This window comes from Apteryx mantelli, chromosome 6, assembly GCF_036417845.1.
Source record: "Apteryx mantelli isolate bAptMan1 chromosome 6, bAptMan1.hap1, whole genome shotgun sequence".
In the NCBI taxonomy this organism is placed as follows: Eukaryota; Metazoa; Chordata; class Aves; order Apterygiformes; family Apterygidae; genus Apteryx; species Apteryx mantelli.
Genome location: NC_089983.1, coordinates 31,808,988 through 31,824,002, shown reverse-complemented (window position 1 = coordinate 31,824,002; position 15,015 = coordinate 31,808,988). Strand labels below are relative to the sequence as shown.

Genomic DNA, 15,015 nt, shown 5'->3' with positions numbered 1-15,015 from the left:
TCCTGGTTTAAAGGATCTAACCCTTCTGAAATGTGTTAACTTAAGCAATTTTTTCAACAGTTGGAAGTTTCAGAAAAAAAGAACTCAAAACAAAGCAGCAGATGTTCAAGACACAGACTCCTGTTTTCTCTTCCATGTGAAGCTTCATGACAAAGATACTTTAAACAATAAAACTTCCAACTGGCTACAGAAATACTGTTTACCCTGTTAGAAATACCAAACAAAACCTTTAATTTGTAAATACAGTAAGACAATCATATCACTCTTCGTAATCTATAACATCATGTCTGACAAGATAAGGTGCTTCCTTTTATTTCTTTCATTCAAGTTTGTGTTATAAGTATAGAAACCCACTGACTGAGCAGTTTTGCTCCCTTGAGAATAAAGCAGTACTTTACAAACAATCTTATAAACGCACTTAAAAATTTGAAATAGCTGCTGTTTAACATAAGAGCCGAGCCCTGTTAAATCCAGGGAAATTCATTAACATTGTATATAATTTAAAGAGCAACAGACCAGATCAGTGCAAGGTGATGATACAAGATGGCTCAACTGTTGCAGTTCTGAAAGAAACCCAAACTGAAGTAATCCAAGTTATTTAGGTAATCAAACATATCTGTTCATCCCTTCAGCTTCCCAGTCCTCTCTCTGGAGCTGTGTATAAGCACCAATGGCGTAATGCAGAACCAGTCCGGTCTCAGACTTTCAGTGGAGTTGCATGTGTTGGACTACGACCATGCCAAGATCTTGCAGGTTTCATGAGGTTACTGCTCACACACACATGGACACCACGCACAGGGCGAACTGTAAAACTGTGAAATAGTAAGTAGGATTACAGGTGGAGCTTTTTCATACTTTAAACACATAGAAAATCTCCCGAGTGAAATCTCTTCTGCATTTTTAGCCTAAGACTGGCAGAAGTTTTCTTCATTTAACCATCTTCAGACACCCACCTTAATCTTCAACCTTCAACAAAACCCAATCTGTGGGACGGCACAGCGGCTGATGCTAACAGAGCTGCATGAAAAGATTAATCAACAGCTTTGTATGTCAGTCCTTAAACAGGCCAAGCACCGAATCAGTGCTAAATTCCTCACGTGCAACTACGCCCAGTTAATCTGCTTGAAAGCAGCAAACTATGTAAATCTACTTACACTGGCGAGATAAACATTACACTCAAACTGTAACAAGACCCGCTGTTCCTGGGCAGAGCTGCTAAAGCGTGCGGAGGCACCGGGCACTCTGCAGAGCGGGTCGAGGGCACAGCCCGGGAGGTGGGCGCCGCGCCGGTCGCCCTCGCCGCGCTCTCCTCCATCCCAGGCCCAGGTCGCCCCTGGGCCTGCCTTCCTCTTCGAGAAACCTGAGACAGAAGAGATCTCGCTGCACAGAGTGATTTAAAATCCCTAATCAAATATCTCCACCAGCTCTGTAGATTCAAGGAGCAGATGGCTGGAGAAAGCCTAATTTTCCATTTATGATAATTTTACAGTGCGTAGAAATATTTACTTCAGAGGAGCTCCTCCTCATTTACATGAGAATAACGACAGTGGGAGGAGGGACAGAGACTCATCAGGTTCCCAGCGCACAAAAATTGAGAGCTTAAAAAGCTTGTATTAAAGCAGGATATCGTATGTCATTTTTGTTTCTCTAGCATTCCGGATGCACATGTGTATTCTTTGCATAACTCGAGTAACGTTGTTAGTAAAAATATTAGATTACGCCTACCTTTTTCAGATATGACATGCAGTCATGGCTATTTTGATAGATTACTAGTGCAGATACCGTATGGTCTTTATTCTTTAACTGGACTTGAATCTGCATTTCAAGAAAATTAGCAGATGAGTTGCTACTCATTTCAGCAACATCTAACTTAAAAAATACTCCTACCAGGTTTATGTTAATGTGCTGGCCTGTTCATAATGCAGGAAACCCTACTGAAAGTGTATGTTCAGAGACCATATCCTAGTATTCTTATAAGTACTCTAAAACAGAGAAAAAGATTAGGCACCGCCCAGTCGAATCTGACCTGAAACCGAGGGTGACGGCTGGCTTCTACATGCCTGAGCTACACACCAAAATAGATATAACAGATAATAAGCACAACACAATAAGCACAGATTCTTTTATAAAATAAAATATAGTTCTTTGGGGAAACAAAAAGTATGGGTAAAACTGTGGCCTTACTGTAGCTAACTGGAGTTTGGTCAATGTTTTAAATGAAGCCAGAATTTCAGGTTACATTACAATGCCTTTAAAATAAGTCAAGAAAGTATATTTTTGCCTTTTACCAACAAATCACACATCTTTTTGCCATACTATCTAGCACTAAGCTACCTGAACCTTTTATAGACTTGAAAAATATAACAGGAAAGTATAAAAAATTAAATGCTCTTATACCATTCTGATATCATGCATGTCACAGCACAAATACAGAGATACACAAACTGTTCAAGACATTTTAGTTTCATTTTTAAGTTACCTAAATTTATTCTCTGGTTCATATAGTAGGTGCTGTTAGTATAGGAAATCTAGTGTCTCCTTTTACAGACATAGAATAAAATACAACTATAATTTAATTGCGTGAACATGGGTTACACAGAACATGCAGAGACTTAATCTGGGCTATTTTTAATTACCAACGGGAGTTGAAAAATTAGGCTCATAACACTCCTCAGTATTTTTTGACACTGGTTCACCCCTGCAGGTGAGGTCTGAGTGAAAGGGAGATCAGAAAGTCAATCTTTAAATGACCTTAGTCTACATGAATGAAGTTAATAGTTTTCCATGGACTTAAATGGAGAAAGGCCCAGGCCCCGGCTCCTTATGTAGGAAGTGTTTGAGTGGAGAATGGCTACACACTAACAAAAGAAACCTTTGGTACCCAGGGTCTTAAGACCACATAATACCCCCCCCTTCATTTCTTTCTCTGCCTATTGAAGAAGGAGGGGAAAAAAAGGGTCTGTTTGTTTTTCTGATTCAGTCAGCCCTTTTAGCTCTTTGAATCTAAGGAGTGCACTGTGAAAAGAAGAGCATCTTATCAGCGTGCTCCAGACCAGCAGGCTAACTCACATCCGCACGCAACACAGCCCTGGCAGCGAGAGGCCTCGCCCTGGGCTCCCCGCGCCGCCGCCAGGCCCTGAGCTGCCGGCGCTGATGGGCCTCGCAGGTAGAGTCAGAAAATAGTATCTAAGAAATTGGCTTCATGTACAAAGTATGCAGAGGCACCAGACAAGATCAGCAGCGTGGGTGTAGCCAGGGCATTTATTAAAAACAAACCAAAACCGGCACACACAATAAGCATGTTTTATTATGTATGGACTTGAACACTTCAAGTACCAGATAGACAGATAACTCCGTACACTGTTAGGCAGCATCTGCAGAGTGTTACTGAGATAATATAAAGCGATTTTTATCAAAAAGATGCTTCTAAAAAATGGGGGAGGAGGAGAAAGGAAACAGAAATTTTTTAAGACAGAGCTTAAACTTCAAGAAAATATAACCATCTAACTCTCACTGTGGCACAGGTTAGTAACACGAATCATAATCGGTCAGAACAACACACCAGGAGTTCAGAATTGTGAAGCCCATTTAAACATAATTTCACGAAACCCTTTATTAAAGTCCCTATGCATGTTAATGAGATATGATCTGCAATTTCTGCCCTTAATGAATTCTGACCCCAAGCAAAAAAAGACAATTCCTCTGGTATTGTTAATAAAATACGTCAAATTATTTGTTTCAACTGCTAAGAGCAGTAGGCACAGAAGGATTTTTCTTCACCTGGGAGAAAAAACAAAAACAAAAAACAAACTGCCAGAGTATTTTTGGTGCTTTGTCAAGCAAGGATCTTGTCAGTGACCTCTACTCCATTTACCCTTTCCTACACAAACACAGCGAACATTTTCTGCTGAACTTTAAAACGTGAGATTTCTTCAAATCAAAGACCGAATGAAAAATAACCTGTTTTGCAGTAAATATTTCAACATCAACACCAATGTTTTCAGGGAAATAAGTAAAAGTGCAGCCAGAGAGAGAGTGGCCCAACAAGGTTGCAGGCCAACTATTTCCACTATTTTATTTTCAGCGGTTAAACAAAGAAAAAATAATACCTCTTTCAGCACAGTTCCATAGATGCGAGTGCTTCGAGCTTATCAGAGTGATCTGTCTGCCCATAAAATGTCACAGGGTTTCCCTTGTGTATTTCAAGGGGGAGAGAAGGGGAAAGTCTGAGGCTCGGCTGGGGCGGAAGATTTTTGGAGGGTTGCTCGAAAAAAAGAGCGCGCCTTGGTCCTTTTTGTCATTTCACACGAAGCGAAAAACACGCAGCCCGAAGTTTCGCTTTGCAGCCCGTGTTGCAACACCAGGGCTTTTTTAACTTGTTGCCGAGCTCAGCAGGGCCGGCAGCCGCCGGGCCCTGCGCGGCCGCACGCAATGTGCCGCCCGGCCGCTAAGGTCACCCGGCGGAGGGAGGGAGGGAGGGAGGCCGCCCGCCCGCCCGCCTCTCGCCGGGCTCCGCGGCAAGGTCACCGCGCAGTTTTCCGCAGGAGGCTTGGGGGAAAGAGTTGCTTTTTGCAAATCCCGGCCCTTGAGAAGCAACCAGCTGATCCTCGGCGGACCGCGAGTCACAACTCCGGCAAGTCGCCACCCCTCTCCCCACTCCTCCCCCAACCCCTTCGAAAAAAAAGGAAAGAAAGAAAAGGCGGGGGGGACGCACGGCAAAGCCCTGCTGCTCTTACCTGCTTCCTATACGGGGTCCGGCTGCTGCCCGCGGCGCTGCTGTTGCTGCTGGGGAAGATCATCGCCCCGCCTGATCCCCGGCTCCCCCTCGGGATGGGGAGCAACTTCGGCGGCCGCCGGGCTGCGGCGCGGCGGGGCTGCAGGGCGCTCCCCGCCTCCGTGCCTCCCCGCCGCCTGCGGCGCTCCCCGCCGCCCCGGCCCCCGCGCCGCTCCGCGCCGCTCCGCGCTGCTCCGCGCCGCCGACCCTAGCCCGCCGCAGCCGCCCAGCCGGCCATCAACGGGCGCTCATTGACCGGCGGCGGCGGCGGCTTCCCCGGCCGATCCCACCTCCCGGCGGCCTCAACCACCGCCCAGGAGGAGGGAGCGAGCGAGCGAGCGAGCGAGCGCCGAGCCGCAGCGGGGCGCGCGGAGCGGGCACGGCGCCTGCCCCCGCCCCCGGGCTGCGCGGGCGGCGGCGGCGGCGGCGCTGCGCGGGGCCGCGACGCTGCGCGGGGCGCGGCGCGGGACGCGCCCCCGCGGCGCGCAATGGTTGCGCCTGGGGGCGCGGCGGAATGCGCGGCACGCGGCGGGGTCGGGCGCAACTTGCGCCCGACCCCGCCGCGTGCCGCGCATTCCGCCGCGGGGCTTCCTCCCAGGGCGGGCGCTCCGCAGAGGGGGCTCCGCGGGGGAGTCAGGGCCAACGGGTCGAGCGGTTTTTCCCCCCCGAAGCGCGTAAGAGTTTTGCCGAGAGCGAGTAAGAGTTTTCCCGGCGGTGGGATGCGGTGCAGAGCGCTTCGCAGCGCCGCGGGTTTGGGCTGGGGCTCACTGTGCCCCTTCAGCTGCTGGACCGGCTGCTTTGGACGTAACAGGAATGATAGTTTTTAACCCCTAGATTTCTTTGCTGGAGATGGGAATGCAGTTTGGGGGGAGGGGGAATCATCCGTTCAAGGCCTTCATTAGTGCTCCAAGCCAGTATTTTGGAAGCAGAGGAAAATTCTGATTTTCTTCGCAAAGTTTGGGTGCCTAGGCAACCTCAGCTATTAGGCAATGAGGGCGGGAGACAGAAAGAGGCAAGCTTGCGGAAGACATCTTCCAAATTCACTCACTATTACTCTGCGTTGTTTATATTAAATCCTCTGTGATACCAGCAATCTAGCTTTCCAGAGGTGCACAATTATACTTCTGTCAAGTCTACTGAGTCTCTGATTGGTGACACTGCAAGAGACCTTCTGGTATTGACATGCATCATCAAGCACCTTTTGGTTTTTTCTTCCTCATTCTCATCACAATGTGGCCCTAACCTCACACACACAAAATGACAGTGGGAAACAGCCGGGAAGAAACAAGAAATTGCCAGGTAGTTCAATACCGAAAGGCTGAGTAGCGTTCTGCAATTGCTCTGACAATGCCAGTATTTACAAAGTCCTCATAATCTTCAGTTACACTCGACTATAAATGATCACCAAATATTTTGATATCCTAATACGTAGCCATTGCAGATCAGAGCTCGTCTGACTACAGTCTATAGTAAGAAAGTGCTGCCACTTGGCAGAACTACGTTCTGCATAACTGTCTTTTTTTCTTTCTTTCTTTCAAGTCCTGAAATGGAACTCATTCAGTTAGGCCATGATTTGATAAAACAAGTTTAAGGGCTGCTAGTACTGGATCAAAAGCACTGCAGTCACATGATACAAAGTGCTGATCACTGTCATTGAAAAATGTTTCACAGAATAAGTTTGTACTGGCAGACTTAATGCCAGATCAGGTATCATCCGTCTGTACTACTCTTAACTTCATGCTGGATCACAGATCGTGTGTATTCCCACAGCTGGCATTAAGTTAGCACAGAGGCTTAAAACTAGGATAAATTCATATCCCCTTGTCTGCTTAAGGCAGTAGATTCACGCACACACCTTATGACAACATCAGTTCACGTTGCTGTGGAAAAAGGCAATGGCAAGGCAATTGATTCTGGGTGAAACTATTTTTTTTCTTCTCTGATCAGATTAATTTTCTTCCAGATCATTTCCTTTGTCTGGTTCAGCATGTGGCTGTGCTACTGCTTGTGCTAGCACAGAGGAGGTAGCATGGGAGCAAAAGTAGGCAGGGGCAAGAAGGTGGGCATGACTGCTTGTTTTGGCAGCAGTATCAGATTATGTTGGTTTAATAGGTTCGTGTACCTGTGGCTTAATTTGATAGAAATGTAACTGTGCTCATGCCTTCCCTAGATGAGATGTGTACTACAGTAGGCAACCTGTGCACCAGTCCTATTATGGACCCACAGGCAACAAGATTCAGTGTAGAAATACTGTCTTGAAGCAGTATAGCAGCAACAGGAAAAGGCTATTTCTGCTGCTAAAATTCGTGTTGCCAAATGAAAAATATGAACAATACTTTCTGTACTGCATTCTGGTCAACAAAGGGGTGACACAGCTTAAATCTGCTACATCTGCAAGAGGGTTTGTTGACTGGAGATGCGTGGAACGACCTCACTTTCCCCCCTCTGGGAAAAGCTTTTTAAAAAATGTCACTCATCCCTTGCTTCCTTCCTTCTCCTCTTCCTGTCCCATCCCCCCACGTTACAGGCTGAAGGGATGTAAACGCAGTGTGCTTGACTGGGTCTATTCTAAGTCACTGTCATACCCAGAACTCAAAAATATTGCAAAGCAGCACAGCTTTCTCCAATTCTGATGCGGATCTCCCTGTGTTGGATTCAGTACGTGACATGTTACCATTATTCCGTTTTATAGCATATTACAAAAACACACAACATCAAATATAATCCTGTAAACACAGATCACCATCATTGTGCTCACTCCTTCCCTAGTTGAGGTATCTGCTTATTAATTTTTGTTTAAGGAAGATACATTACAATATTTTCTAGGAAGAAAGCCTTGATGTCCTGTCGTAAGTGCTAATCTACCTATTGAAACTTTTTGTTCATTTTCAAATGGCTATAATAATCTTTCTCCATTTTTGACTTAAATTGGGAAATAGCTGCCTTCCAAAACCTACAATGAGGTTATCAAGAAGCCAGAGCCAGGCTCTTTACAGCAGTGCATGGTTGGAGAAAAGGAGACAGCAGACATAAATTGAAACGAGAGAGGTTCCAGCTGGACATCAGGACAGGCGGGCTGTGCAGCCTGCGCCCAGGGACATCTTCAGGCCCAGACTACATAAAGCCCTGAGCAACCCAATCTGATCTCTTAGCTGACACCACTTTGAGCTGAAAGTTGGGCTAGAGAACTCCCGAGGTCTCTTCTGACCTGAATTATTTCATGCTCATATGAAAAAGCTTCTATTTTTTTTTTACTCCAGAACATAGGTGAAGTGATATTCTGCATAACCCCCTGTGTTTAAGTTGATAAGGCTCTACATAATACCCCGGGCTTTTCAGTATATAGAGGGACAGTGATATATCAATTTAAGATTTTGACAACTAGTTCCCATACGTATTTTCTGAGATGAAAGAAGCATGCCTTGTTTGCAGATAAGAGTCTCAGTCTTCTCTGCTAGCAAATCCAAAATTGAAACACCTAATCTATGAAACATATACAGATGTGATAATTTAAATCATATTTTCAAGGACATTAATATTAACTGTGTTATAGCAGGTCTGAACAGACTTGCAGGTAGGCAGGCATCTTGCTGGTTACAGTTATAAATGAGCAATTCATTTTGTTCCTGGGGGAAACAGGTGACCACAGGGTCTAACAAAATCTATGTTAATTGTCCATATAAATTACGTTCATAGCTTCTTTAAATTACCCAGAGTCGCTCATTCAGAAATAATGAAAAGTTGATGAGCAGACCTGGTGCATTTTGTAGCTATGATGCTGTGCTTACACGTTCTTTGTTTTGTGTACTGTTTAGAAATTTAGGTTTGCAGACAGGCTGGGCAAATACAGAAATAAAGTTTCTCTGAAAACCTCAACACAACTGGAAGTCCTCAAGAATCTTTCAAGTAAGGTTTGTCAATCTTAACAAATAGTAGATGGGTAAAACTAAGCCATTACTTTACAAACAGTTCCACACATTTGAATTGCTGCTTTACCATTCCTGTTCTAAATCAAATCCATGATTTCCCTTATTTTTCTCAAAGCTTGACTGGTGCAGTTAGCTCCCCTCAGGGCATTCTGTGTCTCTGTAGGACAGATGGTCCCTCCACCCTGGAGTTCTGCTTTAAAAGGGCAACTTTTGTTGCAAAGTCCTATGAGTCTACATTGAATGTCCTGAATTTTCTTATAACCCTTCTCTCTTGCCAGGACAAGTGAGGCGAGCCACTTTGGGACCTCCTGAAGACCCATTAGTGGAGGATTTGTTGTGGGCACTTTATTTCCCCACTTTGGCAGGACTTAAAAGACTTATCAGCTTTCCACCACCATGCTCATTTGCTTGAGTATCCATCAGCTCACTGAACCCAGTCACATGTGAAAAGATACAAAACAGAGTAGGCAGGAGGCTGAGCCACAACAGTGTAAAAATACTTTGAAATGCCCTAGACAAGCTAAGGAAGCAGTATGCAGGCTGAACTTTGAGAGATACTAAGTACTTCCCAGAAAGTGTTAATAAAGGGGTATGGGAAGCTAAGGATGCTATAGAAGCAGTTTTTTAATTTTAGCATTAAACACATCTATTATGAACTGAAAAAAGAAAACAAGACAAGCATTTATGATAACAATTGATGGAATAAAATAAACTTCATTACAAGGGAAGCTACTTCAGAGATAAATAATCTCCTCACTAATTGTTTTTATTATTGTTTAAATATTCCAAATTAAGTATGCATCCCATAAAAAAGAACAAAAAAAGTCAGAAAGAAAGATCCGTTTCTTGCTAAGTAAGAATGAGAAGGACAGGTCAGGAGAAATGCATGCAAAGTACATTTTATATAAAAACTTCAGTCAAAAAAGGAAGATTCTAAAGAAACAATGGCTTCTGCAGAAGTATATGCTCTACTAAGAACTAGGTATTACACACACAATGAGAAGCTGTTGTTTAAGAATACAGTCTTAACAATATAAAAATAATCATAGGAATATATTCAATAATAAAAATAGAATCTTCATGACAATCAGAACCAAAAGGGGAAGATAAACAATCTTCTCCAGCTGTGCTGTTTCAAATATTGGTAACAAGATACCAAATTACTTATATTCTAGATTAGAATACAAAAAATAAATGCTGTTTTATCACTGATTAGAAGATACCTATTCAGAGTCACTATCATAGATTTCTGTTGAAAACCTATGATTAGAACCCCTCAGCTCATTCTCTCTGGGAATTCTCCGACCTAAATCTCTGATTTTCCCTTCACCTCTATTGTGGCTTTTTTTCTTTCTTAAATCCAGCAGTCCTCTGTGAAAAAAAGACCAGTCCTCTAAGGAGTGCTGCTCTGTTTGGTGCACAGAGAATGAATGCCTCTTCCGCTTTGGCCACTGGGCTGGTGCCTCTCAGGAAATGTTTGGACTCCTCCTATTCATTTTAGCTTGCAGTTCATTCCTTCTGTGCTTCCTTAAATGTTCTTGTAAGCACACTTTATAAATTGCACAATTATAAGTAATTGTTCTCATTCCTTCACTGATTACTAGTGTAAAGAATATGAACATAGAGAGCAATACAATCTATTGTTAATGCCAATGCCAGCATTTTATATTATGGAATGCATTATTTATTCTTTGAAAGCCATGACAAGATATTACCTTATAGAAGTATTTCCACTGTCAAACAAACACTCCCTTCCTAAATATACCTTGTCTGGGAAGCATAAATATGAAAGAGAATTACTGTAAGGAGCTATTATGTAACAGGAATTTAGGGAAGCTGCTCATATTTGATAATTACAACACAGGGCAAAATCCAATCTTGATTTATAGAATTAACTAAAATGACTCTAAAAGATCTGAATTCTGCCATTAGTTTGATAATGTTGCCAGACATTTGTTTGAAATTATAAAGCAATCAAAATTCTGTAAACAGTTGCCAGATTATTGTAAAACAAAATAATAAAGTCTGTCTGATATGACAAAGTATATTGTTTTTTCTGCTTTGTTATTAACAGTGTTCATCATTATATAAAAATGTATTTATGCTTTAAGTGAGGTTACTAAGAAGAGCTCACTTTTTGATATACTTTCTTGACTGCGTATTTTTTACATTATATGTGGAATAAATTTATGGAACAGTAGGGGAAGCAAGAGAAAAATATCTACCAAATATTTTCTATGAAACAGTCAATGATTCTATGCAGCTTTTTGCTTTTATATATATATATATTACATATTTACATTTTGAATATCAGTATTAATAAAAGATGAAGATAAATCTGCAAATACACAAATATTTTTCCTAAACATCAGAATTAGTATGGTTCTAAAGTAGGGTTATATTTGCTGGTGTTCGTACAGAAAAGAGGCTCTTTCTATCCACAGTGATGTATTGGTTTTTAAAATGAGATTCTTCAGGGTATGGGCCAGGCTTGAATGGTTACCTTTTTACCTTTTTATTAGAATCTTAGAAATAAGAAAGAAAAGAAATGAAAAGACTCCTACAGTTAAAATATGTTTAAAGATTGAGAACAGTTAACAACAGTGAAAAGATAAATCATTGCTCAGTGGTTAGAGTAGAAGGTTTGACTGAAAATCAGCCAGATATAAATTTTATTCCTTTGTGTGTCATTGTCTTGGTACCTAAGAGTGTGAAATAGCTTCAGTAGGATTTGTCAGTGCTCTGTGTTTCTGGAAAAAATAATTCAAGACCCTTACCTGTTCCTTCCACATCCTTAAAATGGGACAAACTTTGAAAGAAACATGCTCTGTAGGCACTATCATCAGATTTTGTAACAGAAGAATGAGGAACAGGCTGTCATAGCAGCACACACTTTGTCCAAAATGGGTCATTATGAAAAAAGGAAAAAAGCAGAAAAAGTCACTTAAAATCTGATATGCCAAAAAGTATGGAGTTATTGTCACTAATGCAACACCAGGCTCGCACACAGAAGCTACATGCTTGAAGCATAAATAGACCAAATGCTGCTCTGCAAACCTCTGCTGCAGATAGAAGTCATTGTTTTTATACTGGCAAGAGAGACAAGCCAGATTGCAGGTTGTGTGTAGTAGGTGTATTCGTATTGATATCTTGGAAAAAAACAGAAAACACGGCTCTTTCCCAACAACGTGTTGTCCTAAGATGACTCTTCTTGCTTTTTTTGCTTTTTTTTTTTTTCTTTCTCATTCCCTGGAATGAAGTACTGTTGTATTTATTTGACAAATACTAGTGGTCAAGTAAAGAAATGACAGCTGTACCTACTGACAAGCACTGTGCAAATTTTTTCTGTCCTCACACACATCCCTGTCAATTAACCTCATTTCTGACCTGCAAATGTCTTTACAGTGCTGAAACTCCCCTGGGTACACTGACAACCCTGTACTGGTTCTGTGGTGGTGATTTATATCCTCTCAGTTGGAGTGTGACAAACTCATTTCCATATAGGTTTCAAGGGGGCATATAAATTTTATCTGTTTCAAAATTATAGCCCTTACCCTCTGAGTTTGTTTTATAATCATATATAAACACAAAGACATTTGTTTATAATACACAATCTGATTATAATGACCTAATTTAGAGTAAGAAGGAAAGAAATGAGATCATGTGGCAGAAGTTAAGCAAATATTCAATAACGCATCTGAATGTTATCTCATTTTCAATATCTTTAAAATAAAACTATCTACATAAACCTTGATAGACTTGTTCCTGAGGTACACTGGTGTAGTCTAGATCTCTGACAAGCATTATGTTTTTTACTCTTCCATAGAAATTATCAACTTTTGTTTTCCTCAAAATGCATGCTCTCCCTCCCTAACTTCTGAAATTACATGTTAGGTTTGTATCTGCTACACATCAACATAACACAGAACTAAATGATCAACAGACATATGCAGAATAAGAAAATTCCTCCTCCTGTGTATATTTAGTGCTCATAAATGTCATCCGCCTGGTGGTCATGACAATAAAAGTTCTCCACTAGCAAGATATTTAGCATCTGCTGTAAAAGGTCTCCTGCTCCTTTCTGATACTCTGTGACTTGCAGAGACCACTCTTGGGGATGGAAGAATAATTTAACCTCCTGCTGACACTGCTCTTCCCTCCCTGCTACTATGGTGAAGGTACAAGACATGGTTGATGCATCACAGACATGTGAAAACAGGAGCAGGACACCAAAGCCATTTTCCCATCCACTGTACAGCCGTCAGCTGCAAACAGTTTTTAGCCATCACCATTCTTCTGAGCTAAAGTAGCAGCAAACTTCATTGCTATCCAAAGTCTGTGCCTTCACCTTCCAGAATATGAATGCAGTTAACATTGCATTTTTAGCACTTGTCACTACCTTAAAGGATTTGTTTTTATTCTGAGATACATTTTATATAGCTGTCCCCCAAGTAAGACTATTTTCCATTTGTGTTCAGTATTTGCAGCATTCACCATTAGTGCCATCATTTCAGTTCCTGTAATTTTACATTCAGTGATGATCTGCATATTTATGTTCAGTAATCAGTAAATTAATCAAGATGGCTAGGAACAATTTATTTCAGCGACTAATTCATGGAGTTGTTTACTAATTGTTCTATGCTAAGTATCTTGGGCTGGCAGGAGCACAAATCATGGTGGGAAAATATTTCATTGCATCATAATTAAGTTTTATATTTATTTTAGTAAATAGATTCTTAAAGTTGTTTTCAACAAATTCTCTCAAGTTGTATTCAAAGTATCTATCACATCCTGTGCAACCATATTTCTCAGGTCTGTTCACTGATGTCAATGCACATAAATCAAAGATAAAACATGCAGTAAAATCCTGGCCTTAAAATAGTCAATAAGAGCTTTACCAGCGGGTCCCAGGTCTCACCCAGAACTCTTAGGCTGTGCTTTTATGAGCTACAGATAGGATTTAACTACTCAGAGATGCTGAAAAGAAGGAAATCTTGTGCTCCTTTTCCCCTAACTGCTCAGAGCATCACAGTTTCAAGCCCTTTCCTTGACCCTTCGGTTCTTTTACTTGCTGATTCAACTCGCCAACCCAATAGAAATCTTTCCACTTTTTTTGCTGCCACGACAGTGTCACCGAGGTGTCTAACAAGATCGGAGCCTCCGCGAGGCAAGCAGCGGGAGAAGGCGGCCCAAAGAGGGCAAGGTGGGGAAGGCAGGCAGGCTGCTGTGGGAAGAGGCACTGCTGTCCAGGGCCACCTCGTGGAACCGCAGCCAGAACGTTTCTCACTGGCAACCAACTTTGCAAACGCATGTTTCCAGTCAGATTCCAGAAAAGTGGGGAAGTTTTTAAATAGGTTATTGGAACAAGCAGACCCCAGCCATTTTGTGCAGATGCAGTGCAATAGAGTTGGGTGAGTTGGTCCAGGTAGCACAAAAATTGGTTAACTTTGGCCCCTGGCTTGAACACTCTTTGAAGTTCTTCACTGCCTTGGCAACTCCTTTCTCTGCCTTACCCTACGACAGCTTCTGTCGGAGGCTCTGTAGAGCCAGGATTTTCTCAGTTCTGGGATCTTCAAAAAGAATTTTTCACTAAGCTCCCCGGGGACAAGATATTCGCAATGTTTCTGTGCAAGCTGTACAACTTGCTACACTTATTTCTGAGCAAAGCTGTACATCCATGGAGTTTAGTGGAGCAATACTCCCAGCAGTGCTGGCTGAATGGAGCTCTAAGACAAAAAGGATTTCAACAAATGATTGCAGGATCCTTCCAGGACTAGCTACTAGGAGGAAGTAGTCTGAGAAGTAGAATTGGATTATTTTCTCTATAATATTTTAACGTGAATCTATGTGAAGGTTTACCCTTGCAGTGGTCTTTCTGTTACCTATCCACCAAAACAACCAAATAAGCAACTTCCCGCTTCAGGACCTGATCCAGTTCTTCTCTAATGTAATTCAGTAGTACATCAATAAAGACAACTGGGTACTATCGTAATACTGCTTTCAACCCTAAGACACAGACAATTTACCCTTCACTATTCTAAAAATCATGGAAAAGATTTCACATGAATATTTGTTTACCTAATTATAGATTGAGTTTTGTTGTATTTTTCAGAGTTATCTGTCAGGCATATTACTTAACCTGATTGGCTGAAGTCGAGTCCAAAATACCATCCAATTATCTTTGGTAAGGCACACACAAAATCATGTTTGGAGAAACAGATGGATTTTGTATACCTGCAGATAACATTACTGCAGAACACAGGCTTATGTACTCTAGAAGCTAGGAGAGGTTAATGACTTTGAAAGGCAAAC

The 15,015-nt window shown here is 42.0% G+C and overlaps 1 protein-coding gene across 6 annotated transcripts in view; it reads right to left on the bottom strand.

The window, feature by feature from the left end:
- Positions 1-15,015, bottom strand: part of RBMS1 (RNA binding motif single stranded interacting protein 1) — a 158,506-nt gene that overhangs the window by 97,441 nt on the left and 46,050 nt on the right. The window contains exon 1 of one of the 6 annotated variants that reach the window (XM_067299134.1): positions 4,737-5,096. The exons of 4 other annotated variants lie outside the window; for them this stretch is intronic. In XM_067299134.1, coding sequence (XP_067155235.1) covers positions 4,737-4,799 — 63 coding nt within the window. In that variant the 5' untranslated portion in view covers positions 4,800-5,096. Of the gene's footprint in view, positions 1-4,109; positions 4,427-4,736; positions 5,097-15,015 lie in introns of those variants that run through there. One more of the 6 variants, XM_067299135.1, reaches the window with a different exon arrangement.